General features: G+C 41.0%; 1 protein-coding gene across 1 annotated transcript in view; it reads left to right on the forward strand.

Moving 5' to 3' along the window:
• Positions 1 to 18,525, forward strand: part of PLCH1 (phospholipase C eta 1) — a 201,336-nt gene that overhangs the window by 23,344 nt on the left and 159,467 nt on the right. Inside the window, exon 2 of the mRNA XM_073898324.1 lies at positions 7,034 to 7,152. Coding sequence (XP_073754425.1) covers positions 7,074 to 7,152 — 79 coding nt within the window. The 5' untranslated portion in view covers positions 7,034 to 7,073. The remainder of the gene's footprint in view (positions 1 to 7,033; positions 7,153 to 18,525) is intronic.

An 18,525-nucleotide genomic window follows, 5' to 3' on the forward strand; every position in this document is an offset into this window, starting at 1 on the left:
AAATAATATATTATTAAGAGAGAATGGGAGGAATGAGAGTGGGAGTGGCAGTTCTTATGGGAGAGGGGTGCCGAAGGAGATGGGCTGTGGTGGTAGCAGTTGCAGTAGGTAAAGAGGTAGAGGTGGTGGTCAGCATATGGTAGACAACCCCTCTACTTAAGGGAGAGAGAGGAAAAAAAAGTAACCACATGGATGGATCTAGAGAGTGTAATGCTAAGCGGTATAAGCCAGTCAGAGAAAGACAAAGACTATATGATTTCACTCATATGTGGAATTTAAGAAACAAGATCAGAGAATAAAAGATACAAAAAACCAGACTCTTAACTATAGAGAACAAACGGGGTTCCCAGAGGGGAGGTGGGTGGGGGCATGGGGGAAATAGGTGATGGGGATTGAGAGTACAGTAATCGTGATGAGCCCTGAGTAATACATGGAATTGTTGAGTCACCATATTGTACACCCATAACTAATTTAACACTGCATGTTAACTCTACTGGAATTAGAAGAATTTAAATATTATATATGTATGTTTTTGTGTGTATATATATATATATATGTTCATGTATATATATATATATAATGTTCCCTTCATCCTGCAAAGTTCTTTTAAAGATTTTCCTATTTCTTTTGATTCCTTTAGCATAGTATTAGAACTCTGATTTCCATATATGAACTTGAGTAGTTATCTTTTTTTTTAAAGATTTTATTTATTTATTTGGCAGAGAGAGTGAGAACACAAGCAGGGGGAGCGACAGGCAGAGGGAGAAGGAGAAGCAGGCTCCCCGCTGAGCAGAGAGCCCGATGCGGGGCTTGATCTCAGGACTCTCAGATCATCACCTGAGTCGAAGGCAGATGCTTAACCGATTGAGCCACTCAGGCGCCCTCCTTACTGAGTTTTTGGAGTGTGGAGTCTTTGAGTAGAGTTAATTATAATTTCTTTTTCAAATTACATTTATTTTATAGAAATATGTTGATATGGCTATCAATATATTGTTAGTTGTTGATATGGTATCACAATATATTAGTAAGTTACTAAATAAAAAAAGCAGATGATTGAAAAATAGTAGGGCCTGATTTGTGTTTTAAAAAAAGAAAATAGGCCACAGTGTCCATGGCAGTTGTCTCTGGGTGGTAAGTGATATCACAATGTATGTTTTTTGAGCTTTTCTGTGTGTTTCAAACTCTAAAAATGGATAAAAATAAATTGTTAAAGGTAAATGCATTTATATAGCATTTCCTGTAACTTTACCATCCACTAAAAAAAGAAAATTCCTATTAAGCTTGTTCCGGAAGCAGAATCTGAAGCTAGTTTAAATAGCAATCAGTTACTTCCCTATATAATGTTTCTTAGTCACAGTAAGTTATTAATTTTGTGAATCATTGCAAGGATTGGGTATCTATATGTTTTATAAAGAGTTCTAAATGTAACATGTATATTCCACAGACCTCTTAGGAGGTGGAGTGAGCATTTTGTAAGTCCCAAAGGAAAGTTGAATTAATTTTTAAACATCTCTGCTTTTGCTTGAATATTTTTTTTAAAGATTTTATTTATTTATTTGACAGAGAGAGACAGCGAGAAAGGGAACACAAGCAGGGGGAGTGGGAGAGGGAGAAGCAGGCTTCCTGCTGAGCAGGGAATCCGACGTGGGGCTCGATCCCAGGACCCTGGGACCATGACCTGAGCCGAAGGCAGACGCTTAACGACTGAGCCACCCAGGTGCCTCTGCTTTTGCTTGAATATTAACCAAACAATTTCAAATTGAGTACATGGTGCAATGGAAGCACATCTCTAATGTAATCTAAATTGGTATTTTTTAAAAAATCAATTAAGTATATTTTAGTAGATATTTTCACATATTGTGTTCACACAAATGGGACCATGAAACACTCAAGGAATCCCTGCTTTGAGACTCCTGAGGCTGGGTTTCCTGCCAGCTTTATCTTAACAGCTATGCTCTCTTGCAAGTTATGCATCCTTTTTGGGCCTCAGATTTTTTTCTGGCTTCACCATGAGAGGTTTAGCTTAGCCAATTTCTAGCGTTCCTTTCAGTCACTTTCCCTTAGTGAGGACTGTGTCCTTGGATTATCTAAATCTGGTGGAAGCCAAGATCGGGTTTATTGTACAACTCTCTCTCTGCCCCAGCCCTACTGATTCCATTAATTTCCACCTCCATCATCTCTAAATTTTGAAATCATTTGCTCTGATTCTAGAGGCCAGAGAAAGCCCTTTCTTCCTTCAGTTTCCATCAGGCAGGAATCCAGGAAATGGGGCATATAAGGAAGGCGTCACTGATGTTTACTAAGGGCCTGCAGTGTGTGCACAGCCTAGGTCTGGCACTCAGAGGCAGCTTACAGCCTTCCCCTGCCCTTCAGCAGCAAGCAGATGCCAGGAGAGGTAAGATGTGCGAGCAATTAAGCAACATAAGGAGGCAAACAGCCTGGAAGTCATAGGGTTCAATTACTTATACCTTTGTACTGTAGCTCAGTCCTTTACATTCTCTCTTAAAACACCCCCCCAGAAGAGTTTCTTCAAGGAGTAGAGATAATAGACATGAAGAATGGCTTTCAGCTTTGGTTGTATTTAGAAGTCACCCTGTGGAGCTTTAAAACCCACTGATGCCCAAGTCCCACCCCCAGAGATTCTGATGTAATTGGTCTAGGGTGTGGCCTGGGAGCCTGGGTTCTATGGCTTCCCAAGTGATTGATTTTAATGTGTAGTCAAGGTTGAGACCCCATGATGTAAAGCCTTATTGTAGTTCCTGATACATAGTAGATACTCAATAATTGGTATGTAGGATTACGGTAGTTCAGCGCATGAGAGAGTTTTAGGTAAATTGGAGGGAGAGATCCTGGGGGCATTTCAGGAAGGCAGTAGCTTTTTTTGTTTGTTTGTTTTTTTTGTTAAGATTTTATTTTTTTAAGTAATCTCTACATCCAGTGTGGGTCTTCAGTTCATGGCCCTGAGATCAAGAGTTGCATGTTCTACTGACTGAACTAGCCAGGTGCCCCAGGAAGGCAGTGGCATTTTAACCAGTCCTTAAAGAAAAGGGCAATGATTACAGTGTGAGCAAAAAGATCTGGAAGTTGGAAAGGTGGGTCCATAGAAGACCAGTGCTCAAGTATCTCAGTATTACATACATCTGTGTGAGTTTGTATTTCTGTCTTCAAAGAGTTGAAGGTCTTAGTCCTCACTGAATGTGTCCAAGGATGTTATCTATATTCATTCTCTATTGCTGTGTAACAAATTACCCCAAATCTTAGTGTCTAAGGCAACAATAATTATCATCTTTCATTATTTCTGTGTGTCAGAAATATAGATGGGGTACAGAGGGGATGGCTTGTCTCTGTCCCTCTGTATGTGGAGCTTCATCTAGAGGATTTGAAGACTGGAGTTAGAATCGTTTATAGATTCATTCACTCACATGTCTATGGTTGATGTTGGCTCTTGGCTGAGGGCCTAGCTGGTGCTATCAGTTGGAACACTCATATCTGGGCTTTCTTACATGGTGGTAGCTGGATTCTAAGGGTGAGCATCCTGAGAGAGATAGCGGGCCAGGCAGAAGGTGTATCCTTTTTATGGTCTAGTTTTGGAAGACTCATGACATCAATTACAACTGATTTTGTTAAAAATGAGTCACTGAGTCCAGCCTATATTCAAAAGAAGGAGAATTAGATTCCACCATTTGAAGGGAGGGAGGAATGTACAAGAACTTATAGGACATATTTAAAAACTACCATACTGGGGGGCGCCTGGGTGGCTCAGTTGGTTAAGCGACTGCCTTCGGCTCAGGTCATGATCCTGGAGTCCCGGGATCGAGCCCCACATCGGGCTCCCTGCTCAGCAGGGAGTCTGCTTCTCCCTCTGACCCTCTTCCCTCTCATGCTCTCTATCTCTCATTCTCTCTCTCTCAAATAAATAAATAAAATCTTAAAAAAAAATAAAAATAAAAACTACCATACTGGGGCACCTGGGTGGCTCAGTCGGTTAAGAGTCCCACTCTGATTTTGGTTCAGGTCATGATCTCAGGGTCATGGGATCAAGCCCCGAGGCAGGCTTTGTGCTCAGTGGGGAGTCTGCTGGAGATTCTCTCTCTTCCTTTCCCTCTGCCCCTTCCCCAACACTCACCTGCGTGCACTGTCTCTCTCTCCAATAAATAAATCTTAAAAAAAGAAGAAGACCCCACCATATTGTATAACAGTCTAGTTCCTTCTAGCCTGTTATGGCTAGAATCTTGGGTTTGGAATCCGAAGATATGATTTCCAGTCCCATTGCTACCCTTTCCTAGCAGCATGGGTGACTCACTTATGTTAATATTCTCTTCTTTCCTTCTTCCATCTGGTTAAGAGGAGGCCATGTGAGAGTCAGGTATGTTCATGTGCTTTGCTAACCATATACAAATGCACATTATTTTTTCATCTTCTGATTCCACTAACCTTTCCTGGATTGAGAATGAACAGAGTGCAAAAGAAAGAATGACACAGGAAACCATAAGATCAAGTGAGTAAGGAATAATGAGCATAAATACAAACAGGATTCTCTTTAATTCCATGAAACTCAAAGTATTTCTAATATGAATAATCAGGGCACCTGGGTGGCTCATTAGGTTGAGCATCTGCCTTTGGCTCAGGTCGTGATCCCGGGGTCCTGGGGTTGCGTCCCGCGTTGGGCTCCCTGCTCATCAGGGAGTTTGCTTCTCCCTCTGCCTCTGCCCCTCCCCCCATGCTCTCTATCTCTCATTCTCTCTCTCTCTCCCTCCCTCAAATAAATGAAATCTTTAAAAAATATGAATAATCAATACACTTTGGTAGAAAATTGGTGCTATTGATCACACTGAAATTATTTCCAATTCTTGCAAAAAGGTATTATTAAAAATACAGATGTCCCGCATTGGGCTCCCGGCTCGGCAGGGAGCCTGCTTCTCCCTCTCCCACTCCCCCTGCTTGTGTTCCTGCTCTCGCTGTCTCTCTCTGTCAAATAAATAAATAAAAATCTTTAAAAAAAATACAGATGTCTTTGGGGTGCCTAGGTGGCTCAGTCAGTTGAGCATCTGACTGATTTCAGCTCAGGTCATGATCTTGGTGTCCTGGGATCGAGGTCTGCATCAGGCTCTGTGCTCATTGGGGAGTCGGCTTGAGGATTCTGTCTCCCTCTCCCTCTGCCGCAACCCCCACTTGTGCATGTGCACACACACTCTCTCTCAAATAAATATTTAAAAAAATATAAAGATGTCTTTAAAATTGCATGTATGTATATGTATTTTATACATACACACATATACATACATACATACATACATACATATGTAAATGCATAGAAAAAGAACTGGAATGATACACACCAAACAAAAGTGGTCATTCCAAGAGAGGGGCATGGAATGAAGAAGAAGGGTCTTTAAATTTTTAAGGATTTTTGATGAATTTCAGTGTTGACTTTAAAAAAATTAATGAACATATATAACTACATTATATATGTAGTTTTTTTCTCCTTTTTTAAAGGAGAGCTCTTTGTAGTATTCAGTATTGGGTGGGAGGGGATATTGTCTCCAATAACAGCTGTTTGCTGTCATCTTTTACATTTGGATCTGTAGGTGATTTTAACTTAGATTTGTGGGACTCATTCTTTTTAAAGATTTTATTTATTTGAGAGAGAGAGAGAGAGAGCACACAAGCAGGGGGAGCAGCAGAGGGAGAGGGAGAAGCAGGTTCTTTGCTGAGCAGGGAGCCCGACGTGGGGCTCAATCCCAAGGTTCTCTGCTGAGCAGGGAGCCCGACGTGGGGCTCGATCCCAGGACCCTGGGATCGTGACTTGAGCCAAAAGCCGGCACTTAACTGACTGAGCCACCCAGGCGCCCCATCTTTAGCCTGAGGAAGTAGGAGTAACAGCCCGACTTCGCTAAGTGGGAATGAGGCAACGAGAAGTGGGAGTTGAGGCACAAAGCCAGAAAAAAGGTAGGGTAGGTTGGAGTCAGGTAAGATTGTTGCTGGAGAGGGTTAGGAAGGAGCCTTTGAGCCAAGGAGAAGCTCTGGCAAAAGCTTTAGGAGTCTTCACCAATTATTCCCTGGATGAATAGACAAAGCTCTGATTATTTCTTTCACCAAGTGTCTGACTTCATCCTGGAGTATCTTTACAAAACTCTAGATTGTTCTAATAGGACAGACAACAAATCGTTTCCCACCTGTGGGTTTTCCTTCTTGCCAGCCCCGCTTGGTGTTGCCTGGCCTTACTCTGTGACAAGAAAAGAAGCTGGAATTCTGAAAAGTTGCTTTAGCCAAATCCTGTGAACAATGGGGGCCTTGTTCAGGGTTTTGCACATCAGCTTTTGGAGGAGTTTAATTCATCAGCTCAGATCTCTGCTTTTGAAGCTCTTGCTCTAGTTAGCATCGTGTTTCTCTATGGAGAGGCAAGCCTGATGGAGGGGTAGGCACCGCTTCTTACTCACCCAGCTTGAGACATGTGCCCAGTTCTACTTACACCAAAAAGTGCAGTGTGGGCTGATCCAGGCCTTAATGGTCCTGAATGGACCACCAGTGAATCCAAAAGAGGGAGATGAGCTTTGTTACTGTGTTTGGCTTATCCATGGCTACATGGACACTGTTAAAATTTCTAAGATTTCTGTGGATTGATTGCATGGTCTACCAGAGGGGTACTGAGCCAAAATTCAGGAACTGGGAATGATGGTCACCTCCCCTCCTATAGATGAAATTTCCTGAGAAGTTATCGGCTTTGGCTGGTTTGGGTCCTGGCCACTTATTCTCCGATGGTAGATTTATTCCGCCTTTAGATGGCAATAACTGAGTCCCGAAAGGTGCTGTTTGAAAAAGCTACCGTTTTGGTGCGTTAAATGATATTCTACCCTCTGGGAAGACTTGTGGGAAATTTCTTAGGACTTAGGGGATTCCAGTTCCATGTATGGAGAAGTTGTATGCTGCCTGTGTTGCCTCATCAAGCTGGGTAACCGATGCATTATGTTACCAGGGTGAGCGTGTGGCTGCCATTTTCTTCATTTTTGTCTCATTCTGTTTCCCTCGACAGAGCAATTTGGTTTTGATGCTGTGCCAGAAATCTTCTGACAATGAGCTACTGGAACTTGGAGAAAAGAAACTGTGTGCAGTACCGCAGGCATTTTCTGGTGGACAACAGTGTGTTTCATGGTGAGCTGCCTTTTGTATTTGTGGGGCTGGAGCTTTTATTTTGTTTCTGACAGCACTTTTATTCAAGCACTTTGGATGCAAATATGGTGTCATCGTCGGGTTGATCCAAGACCTTGAGTTAACTTGTTTATGGATAATTTGCCTGAGAAGCCCCACTTATCTCATCCCCTATAGGTGTAAGCAATGCGCCCACCCCAATAACCATAATGGTGTCACCACTGTCTTCCTTACAAATTAGTTTAGATCAGTGCCTTTCCTCTTTTATGCTGTCAACTCCAATAATATCCCTTTCTGATGTCTGAAATTTTGGGGGGCTCGACCCATAGTAAATGTTCAGTTAATATATGTGGGTCATCAGTCAGTGCTTGTTACCAGCATGCTGTGTGTCTACTATCAGGCCACATATAAAAACAGAACAGAGCCATTCACAGCACTTACCTATCATACTCAGGGTGGATTACTGCAGCCACAAATCAGAAAGGAATCAGTACTTCTCATTTTTCCTGGCAAACTAAGATGATTTGCCTTTACCCTGCTGGGGTGTGTGTTTTGTGATATAAAGTCAGGGATAAGTCTGTCAATCCCGCTATCGGGATACCCTTGAATGAAATTTGTTTAAGAGTCAAAGATTTACATGTGGCCCGGATTTTTGGAGTAATCTCCATCAGAAGCCAAGGGAATCGTAGAGGGTAGACAGAGAAATTTCCCAGGGATCAAAGTGCCGTTTAACAATCCTATAATCTAAGCTGCCTTAGATTTTCCAAGCTTAGTGTTTCTTCCCCAGTTTGGTGATAGACTTACACTTTATTATTGCTTTCATTTAAGTTTAAGATAAACTCAGCCTTACTTACTTTATTAAAGTACTTCAGAGGTTATAATTTTTTTTGTTCCACATTCATTATGCTACCCCACTACAGGACTTTCCTAGGTAAGGCGTACTTTATCTTACTACAGGTCAAGAAAGGGAAGCAGAAATGAAATGACTAGCCCAAATTGACCTAGTTAATTATTAGCAAGGTCAGAACTAAAATTTCTACCTCTACCTTTCCAGACTGGCTCTTCTGGCATAGCAGTGGTGAATGCAGGTGAATGTCTCCTTAGGGAAAGAGACAGGGGAGTTGTGACCTTACCCTGTGACCCTGAGTTCTGCTTTATTTTGTGAACCTTAGCTAAGGGTTCTGATCATTGCTTCATCTCTCTCTCTCACACAACATTTGCTTTGGGGTATTTTCTGTTACAATTTTTTATTTGTAATAAAAGAGTAAATATGATACGTGAAGAAACACAGGCATTAGAAAAACTAGCTGTATTTTTTTCAAGTTTTATTTTGTGCCTGTTTGGACAAAGTTCAGATTTAAATGCCTTCATATAGTATTTTAGAATGCCATTGTCCAGAGATCTCAAAGGCTTTAATGATTTAAAAACAACTTTCTATGTATTTTTATAGTTGTATTATACTTAGTATATTACTATATTATGCTGAGGGCTTGATGAACACTCGTATTGCTTTCTTTCAACACCTTTGCAATTGTTATTATTCATTCTGTTTCACAAAGAGGAAGCTGAGGCTCAGGGAGGTGGTGAAATGGTGATCTAAATTTCAAACTCTGATCATTCTAACTCTAAAATGCCATCATTTCTTTTATTCTAGGCTGCTATCTCCATTTCAAGAGAGAAATTAGCACTCAGGCTTAAGTTCCATCCAGTAGTATTTGCTCTGCTATTAACTAGCCTTTGCTATGATCTGGAGCAAATGGTATAATCCTTCAAGAGCTCCATTCTCTCCTTGTGAAATGAGCATGCTGGTCTTGATGATTTCGAGGTTGTTTCTAGTTCTAATACCTGAGATTCTATTGGAGTACTTCTGAGAATTAAAATGATGGGATTTTGTGAGCTTCCTTTTTGCTGAACACGAGATACACAAGGGGGCAGTAGAATACTTAAAATATGAATTGGTTGCTGACATGTTAGAACTACTCTTTTGGAAGGAATTAGAGATACCAGATTTTCCCAAGATTAAAAGGATTAAAGCCAATTAGAATTATGATTTTATTCATTTATGATAAAGCAATAGCTTTAAGTATTTCTGATAGTGTAAAATATCATTTTGGACTTCTTTGCCTAAGGATATGTAATTCAGGAAAGAATGATGCCTCTACTCTTCCTCTTTATTTACCTCTGCAAAAATGAATGTCTGTTAAGATAGGAACTTACTTAACTTAAATGGAGAGCTGTGAGAAGTCTTGGTATATTTTAAGCCAAGGGAGCTCTAGTGATAATATCTTTGTAGAGGATTTCAGAATGTGCCTGAGAGAAGAAAGAGGGCAGGACCTGTTGAGTCAGAAATGTGGGATATCTTTTGGAAAAGGCTTCTGGAATATGGGATGTGCATTTGGATGCTTTTTCCCTACTCTCTTGGCTTCTCCCTGTCTATTTGAAAATTCTTCTCCTATAACCAAATCAATGAAAACAAAAAGAGAAATCTCTTTTATTGCAAACAGAAAAAAAGCCCACTTCTGCTGCAAGATAATAGACTTTTAGACTATGCAGACTTCCCTGTGCAAATTGTACTGGTCAGACTCTTTACATACAGATTTAAGCAGTAGTTTGAGGAGAAAAGAGCTACATGAAAATGGACTATGTGGGCTACAGTGATCAATAAAAGTAAAAATTACTTTTTTTAAAAGTAAAAAGGTAACATTTGTAACAAAAGTAACAAAAAAGTAAAAAGTAACAGTTGTATACTGTTTCGCAGTTCATAAAACATATTCATACCCTCATTTTCTGAGTATGGAGGTGGTATGTTTCATTACCCACAATCCCACAACCCAAAGAGAAACACTGTTAATTGTCTGTTTCTGTCTAGTGTTTTATCTTCTCTTTCGTCTTTGCAACAGTCCTAATGGTAAGATTGGAATAGTGGAAAAACTTAGGAAATGATCTATATTGGCTGACAAAATGACCTGGTTGAATTGACATAATTTCTGTGTTCAGTGATGTGAGGAACCCAGATAGGAATTATGAAAAGCTGTTTCTTATTTCCCACTCATCTGTCCTTTGCCCAGATTTTTAGGGAATCTATTGATCCAAAGGGATTGTGCACCTACTGAAGAAGCCAATCGCTGAGGTTTTTTGTACTTGGCTTTTATTCACCTGCTGTGTTTGAAATGGGGGGGGGGGAACTTGGGCAAAGATGATTTGTGTTGTATGAATCTTGTTTTTTTTTTAATATTTTATTTTTAAGCAATCTCTATACCCAATGTGGAGCTCAAACTCATAACCCTGAGATTGAGAGTTACATGCTCTACTAACGGAGCCAGGCAGGTGCCTCTGAATCTTATTTTAATAGATTGTACTTGCATGAGTTATTATTATTTGAAAATTACCTATACTGTGTCCTGTTTCTCTTGCTTGTAGTGCATTGTGGTGTTTTTTTCTGACCTGGGACGGATTCTTAAACCAATAAACAGTGTATTTGCAATTAATATATACATTTTTTTATGCACTTAGTTTTTCCACACATTTGAGTTCCTTAATAGAATAAATTTAGAGATGACTTAATTTTTGTTTTCATGCACTGTTAATTATAATTGTGATGTTGGAAAGAATTATTAGTTGCTTTCCTATAAGTTATTATGGTATCATCCCAACTTATATTGAAATTTATTTCTGTTGCTCTCATGTTATATTGAATGTTTCTGAATGACCATCACAAATCTAGAGTAGAAAGGTTTTGAACTGAATTATGAGTCTCTCTTACTACCTAGGGATAAAGTGAAGCATAGTTCTCTTATTAAGTGTGTAATAGGTTTTTTCAAAAAGTGCCTTATATGTACTTTTACTTTGCCTCAAGCAACCCTCTAATGCAATGGATTCATTTAGTTAATTGATTTAATGAATTACTTTCATCTGACCTCCCTTTCTTGGCCTGAGGCCTACTTGGTGATGTGAATTTAGAAACTTGACTACCAGTCTGTAAAAGAAAGTAGGCTCGGACGGGGTCCTGGAGACTAGTTCTGTTCCTAGTTTCACTACTAACTTGTGTTGCCTTTGTCACCTTTGGGGATCCTCAGTTTCCTTCTTTCTAAAATGAGGGTTTCACCAGCTTCCAAAGTTCCCCCAGTAGCAGTAACGCTTGAAATCTTTGTGTGATCAGACATGAGGATGGGTATGTAGTGAATGAGAGTGTCCTACAGTCCAGAGTGTAGGATGGAAAGGCGGGCAAATGGGGATCAGGAGGAGGTAAAATTGTAAACTTTGTAGTTAGCTTTGCACTGGCAGAACGTTACATTTCTCTTTAGGGAGAAGGTGTGTGTGTCTGTGTGTGCGCATGTGCGCACAAACATGCACGCACCTATAAACGCTCATGAGTTCTCCTGACCATGGAGAGACCCGTAATTAGGACTGATAAGCAAGCTTTCAGCACAAATGTCTTTATATTCAAAAAAGAAGAATGGACAAGTTCACTCCCCCTACACTGGAATTCCATCTTTACTGGAAAAAGAAGGAAGAATGCCAGATCCTGCCTGGTATATATGAAAGGACAATGAAATTACACAGAAGTGAATTATGATTCTCATTAAAGAGGCTGTTTTATTAACATGTTTTGATTTTAGCAGCAGCTTTAGGGGTTTGGGGACACTACTAGATTTTATATTAGTGTTATTACTGAGCTTAGCTTTTCCATCCAATGATTGTATAAACATCTTCTAGGTCCAGAAAATACTAGTACACATAGAATTACTATTAATGCAGTGACAGTCAAAATTTTGCAAGCTTCATTAAGATGAAAAGTATTACCTCTTGGGAGCGCCTGACTGGCTCAGTTGGTAGAGCATGCAACTCTTGATCTTGGGGTCATGAGTTCAGGCCCCACATTGGGCATAGAGATTACTTAAAAAAAAGTATTATCTCTTGGAGAGTAACTCTGCACGCAAAAAATGTCAAGCATGAGTTAAGAGAGAGGGTGGGAAAAAAAAGTAGACCATAAGGGAGAAAATGTATTGAGTCATTTAAATTTTATAAATTGTAAAAGAAGTAATTCTGGAAGCAGCCTCGCCCAGTCAATTCCTCTTTAGCCCTCTTCTCAAGTCTCCCCTCCCGCATCCCTCACCCCCAAAGGATGGCCACCAAGGCAGAAAGCATCTAGTGAGGTATTCTTTCGGGTCTATGATGTTCTGGTGCACCTTGCAAATATGCCAGTGGCAGTGAAGGACTGGGCAGAGCAGGTGTGGCTTGACCTAGGTGTGGCACCTTGCAGGGGCTGCCCTCCAGCTGGGTTGCCTTAGGTGACTTCTCCCTCTAGGATCAAGTTGCCATGTCAGCAAAATGCTGTGACTTAGGACAAATGACTTAAACACTTCTTTCTAAGTGCTTGTGTTTAAAAACTTTTTATTTTATTTTTAACCTTCTCTCCTCATCCCACTTTTAAACAGAGGATAATTGGAGAATTTGCTGTGAATTACCTGACAAAATTGATTTATGCACTTTCCTCTTCCCATTGTCTGAGACAAATTACAGCCAGCCTTACAAAAGTGGCTACTTATGTACTAGTTATAACACAAAGGAAATAACCTTTAATATGAGCTGGTATGAAACAAAACGATTCTATAGCTTTTTGGGAACATGTGCTGTTCCTTCATTTCCTGCACTTAGAGAAAAATTCTCAAGGAAAGCCTCAATGAAATGCTGTTTACTTTATGTTTTGAAATTTGAGGTTCATTTCTTTTTTGTCCTTCTCTATGATGGGCATTCCATCTGTGGCTGGTTCATGGCGTATTCTCAACTGAGGGTAGCATATTCAAGAAATTGTTTAATTTTTCTCCAACGAATGATTTTAAAAGTACTCTTTGCAACATTTTGGGTGGATTCTATAACTTTCTGTCTACTTTTTGGTTATTGAGGGTCTAATCTAATTTAAGACATTCATCTCAAACGCCTTTATGTCCCATCTCCTTCCTGGCCCCTAGCACAGGCCTGAGCTGCCTGTTGGGGGTTGAGGGTGGAGGCTCAGGGGGCTCTGCTGTACATCTACCCCTTGAGGAGGAATTCAGGCCTGGCTCCTCAGATTTTGGTACAAGGAAGAGAGATGGGGAAGCCAAGTTCTAGAAGCCACACCTGGGCACCTGGTTTGTATGTCAGTGGTGGCGAGGTGACCCAGCCTCCCTCTGGGTCCATCCTCTGTGAATGTGTAATTGGCGCCTCACCAAGGGACTCTTTTGGAGAGGGCCTGCTGTCTCCCTCCAGCCCCACCCATTGTCCCTTCCGAATTCCCTCGGCTGAGGCGTGGCTCCCTTGCCCCGAGGACACCTGGGCAACTGTCTGGTCCCTGCCCTTCTCTTATCTCCGTGTTTGTTCACAAGGAGTTTGCAGACTGCTGTGGGCTGTGGAGGATGAGGTGGGCTGTGAAGGTTCTGCCTGTTCTTCCCAGATCTACTGACTGTAGTCTCTTGTCTCTTCTCACGCTATTAGAGGGGTGACTCCAGAAGCCTAAAGAAATCTCTGAATCATTCTTTGGTAGCTCTTCCCCTGCTTGTCTCTGGGGGTGAGGGGTACTTCCTCTGATTTTGGTCCTCAAGAGGGTCATCCTGCCACTCCAGGCTCGAGGCTGTACACACAATAGGGGATCAGGGGATGTGACTCTGAATGGATGGAATGCTATCCCCCTAAACCCTGATAGTTCTCCTTGGACCCCTCCAGAGTCACTCCATTCTGGTTCTTGTCCACTAAGATTTTGAATTAGGGTGACTTAATTTCCCCAAAGATTCTGGTGTTCTTCATTGTGCTCGCTTTGTGCAAGGTTATGTAGCTGGATTGATGGGAACCAAGCAATCATCTAGACTCATATATGTAAGTCCATGCCGAGATGTCTTAGCCTCTTTTCTCCATTAGGGAATCTAACGATAGGGAGATTTTGCTGGGTAATTGAATCCACTGTGATCTTCTTTCTTGTCATGCTTTCTATGTTGAGGCCACTCACATTCTGTAATGACAGAGGGGATGAAAAGATCTGGGTAGAGTGTAAATGTAAAATGGTAAACAGGAGGTCTGGATATTTGGGAAGCCCAGATGGATGAGAAGTAACAACGTTCAGTCTTTGAAGCTTGATGTAGCTTTAGTTGTTAGAAGCAATGAGCCTGTTGCCTTTAAGTGAAATCTGTGGCGGGCCCTTCCTGTTGGACTCAGGTTCTTTCTCTTAAACCTGGCTGTTGGGAGTCCAGCCAAGCAGAAAGGCCCTTGATGGTTTTATTTCTTTATGCTTGGGAATACCAATTTTCTGATTACTAAATTAGAAAGAAGAAATAACATGTCTAATAAACAGTCAACGTTTCCTTCAGATTTGCAGACTTCTCACGTTTTAAATGGTTGCTTTTGAGAATTATTTCCCCATAGACCTGTGTTACAAATTTAAGCCTTTGTTCTTTAAGCTGCATTTCCATAATTATAATTAATTTTCCCCTGCTCTCTCATTTCCCCAATTGTCTTTTCTGTGCCTAATATATGCACAGAGATTGATGGGAGGATGAAATGTCTTTCCATGAGTAGATTCGGGGTTCTTTCAGGGCAACGTAATTGTTTAATTTAGTTGCACAAAAGATCCAGGTTTTTTTTTTCTTGGACCACAGTAATCATTATTAGTGGTTGCATCTGTAGTCACAAAACCTTCCTATTTCACATTTATCAAAACAGAGGTTAAAAAATGCAGTTTGTCCCTTCATACTGTGTAAATGAAGTCATCCCAATGGACCTGTGATACTTTATATTTTCTTAGGACTCGTTTCTCTCAGCAAGTATGTCTGAGGTTATTACGAGTGCAAACTCTTGGTGTCAAAGGGATGTTCAGATTTCATAGTTAAGGCTCGTGGCCTAGTGTGAAGTGGTTTCACCCTCCCACAGCTTCAGCTCCTGTCCACACGCTGGTAACTCCCAACAGCGCCCCCTGGCTTAGAGGGCCCCTTGGTGTTCCATACCGCGATGCACCCTCTCACCTGACACCACTGATGTGGTGAGGACCAGGTCCTCAGACTCAACACACCTGAAGCAGAACTCCTTCCCTGGTGCCCCTCAGCCTCGCCAGCCTCAGCTTCCTCTTCCCCTCCCTCATTAGGCCCCAGCTATGCTGACCTTTGCATTCCTTGCTCCCAAAACTTACTTCTTCCCTTGTCTGGCTTTCAACTTGTTCTTCAGACCCCAGAGTAAAGGTCCTTTCTGCAGAGAAGCCTCTTCTCACTTCCCTGCCTACGTCAGGCCCGTTTTAGGCTCTCCTGTCACCCTACACGGCTGCCTCACTGCCTTATCACTGCTCTAATCAACCAGTTTCATGAAAACCAGTTTAATTTCTGTCCCCCCATTCCTGCTAAGTTCCAGGAGAATAGAGACTTTTCTGACTTCTGTTTCCAGTACATAGCAGAATGCATTGCATGCATTATAGTAGGTGCTCAGTAAAATACTGCTGAATGAATGCGCTCATTTAATAGGGGAGGTAAGAACCATCTACCCTTTCATTATTTTTGCACTCTAAGCTTGGCTTTTAATCTTTGTGCTGTGGAATGTATCCGTTCTGTGGCCGCAGACCCTCTTCTTTCCTTCACTCATGCTTTTGCCGCGGGGAACAAAAGAATACCCATAAACCACCCCTTCCGGAGACTGAGAAGGAGAAGGCCACTTCTGCTGAGAATCCTAGTGTGCTTTAGAAAAGATGATTACAAATGTATAATGCCTTGAAATGGGAAAGGACAAACTCATTTCTTTAAAAGAATTTTAGACTCTTTGAATTCATTTAATACTCCTTTCCAGAATTTCCATGTTGGTTCTATGTGTGTTGAGTTTATTCAACTCTGAATATGGAGGTTTCACTCATTAAAATAACACTATCAGTAAAACCTGCCTAATTGCGGTATTTTGCATACTATTAAAATTCTCTGCTGCCTGTGTCTGAAAAATCTTCAGTCCACAGAAGTGAGTGTTGTCTGTGGACTAATTCTTACCCCAGAAGAGCATAGAATAGACCTGCACCAAAACAAAAGCACCAGTTTTCTCCGTAAAAGAGGAGGCTAGGAGGCCTGGGGTACATGAGAAGAATAATCAAACAGCATAGGGCTTCTTTAAAACTTAAGGAAATGCACTTTTATTTCAGATTTACAAACAAGAAAAATGGTCAGCATCTAGGCCTTTCATCTAAGAATCCCAAGCAATAGAAGAGTATACTCCTGACTTCCAGGTAGCAAAGTCACTCAGAAACAACACCTACCTGGGTAAGATAAATGTAGAATTTGAGAAAACATTTTTTGTCCAATTTCGTTTTGCACATTTCTGATCCTGGTCAGAATATGTGACATATCACAGTGTTCTTAGGATTTTTCATATTTAAATATAAAAGATGGCGACTTATGCCCAATTAAAAGGGAGAACAGTGAACACATTTATTATTTAGTGCCTATTTTTATTCCTTGCCAACTTGCAATTGAACATCGATGGATATTCACAAATGACCATTCTTTGAAATTACACCAGTGTCAGAATTTCAAGGTATTGTGCTTTTAAGCTGCCAGGAGCTTATCTCTGGATGTGGAGACTTGTATTTATTAACTCTTAAAGCCAGTGGTTCTCCCAGCCTCGGCTGCACATTGGAATCACCTGAGCATATAAAACTGTTGTCTGCGCCCTCCGAGATTCTGATCTAATTGTCTGGGGTGTGGCCAGGGTGTAGGAGAAGTTTTAGAACTCCCTGGGAGATGCCAGTGGGCAGCCAGTTAGATTCTGGTGGGTTGGAAACCCCAGACTTAAGGTGACAAATACCTATTGTCTCAACAGAGCCACAGAATTCATGAGTTTGATAATGGTTATTTTCTATGATAGCCTATACTTTACTAAATCTTAAAAGTGCGGGAAGAGGGGCATGTAAGAAGAGTCTGGATACAAATAGTGTGAGTATAGAGGAAGCAGGAAAATGGAGAAGCGTCATTTATGCTTGTGATGTTGTGGATGCTGGTTTTCTTAAAAATTTTTTTTCGCTTTATTTTTATGATGATAGCAATACAGGCTCACTGTAAGAAAGTTGGAGAGTACAGAAAAGACCAAAGAAACAGGGAAAACAATTGATAATCTCAGTATGTGTTTCATTTTATTTTATTTATTTTAAGCAAGCTCTCTGCCCAACGTGGGGCTTGAACTCACAACCCTGAGATCAAGAGTGGCACGGGTGCTCTACCGGCTGAGCCAGCCAGGCACCCCTCAGTATGTGTTTTATGCCTGCACTTTCTTAAAATGATTTAACAACCAAAGATTAAGTAGCAATTCTCAACTCTGTTTATACATTAGAATCTTCTGGGGTGCTTAAAGAACACTGATGATTGGGCTCTACTCCAGTCCGGTAAAATAATCTCTTGGGTGTGGGACCCAGATGTCTTCTTCATTCATTCATTCCGTATATCTACATTTTTATCTGTATGTGTATATATATATATATATATATATATATAAACCCCTATAGCTCTATATGTTTATCTTTAAATGGTTTTGATGCACTGGGAGGGGTGAGAATCAGTGACCTAAGGTTGCTGATTGACTAAAACATCGATCAGTAAACTACATCAGGTATTAGTTTATATGAAAAACTTGATTTTTATGCAGATGGAGGGGCAAGTGATATGCTCACCTTCATATCAGTATTTTCTTTCCGAACAGGTTTCCCATTTGTTTATTTATTTATTTTTAAATATTTTATTTATTCATTTGAGAGAGAGACAGAGACAGAGACAGAGAGAGCACAAGCAGGGGGAGAGGCAGAGGGAGAGGGAGAAGCAGGCTCTCCGCTGAGCTGGGAGCCGGATGTGGTGCTTGATCCCAGGACTGAGATCATGACCTGAGCCGAAGGCCGACACTTAACCATCTGAGCCACCCAGGCACCCCTCATATTCTTTTTAATATCATGCATTCTTAGTGTCCTTAAAATGCGGTTTGTCTCATAGCCAGTAGATCTGTTACATGAAACAAAGATAAACCTTTCAGCATTAACTGATCTCACAATGTTATCCATGGCCTCCTGGTGATGAACAGAAATACTTCGGGAAGGCAACAAAGAACATAAAAATGGTGTTTTGTTTTGATCAATCCATGATGAGGACTACACAGTTCACAGCAGAATAATTTAAGAATTGATACAGAAATAAACATGAAACACAGGAATTGGGGGAACAGTACCATCATTTGGAGTACATCAGAAGTAACCCCGAGTGTCATTAAAAATGGTCTGTGGGTCTACCTTGGTGACCCACAGAGGGGAACCTAGAGGCGTCGAGGATCGCACACATTTTATTGTAGGAGGCAGACTTTGTCAGACATCTGTTCTACAGGTGAGAAAACTAATGCTCA

This window comes from Callorhinus ursinus, unplaced genomic scaffold (assembly GCF_003265705.2).
Source record: "Callorhinus ursinus isolate GAN/ISIS: 27379988/994484 unplaced genomic scaffold, GSC_fseal_2.0 scaffold1, whole genome shotgun sequence".
NCBI classification, from domain to species: domain Eukaryota; kingdom Metazoa; phylum Chordata; class Mammalia; order Carnivora; family Otariidae; genus Callorhinus; species Callorhinus ursinus.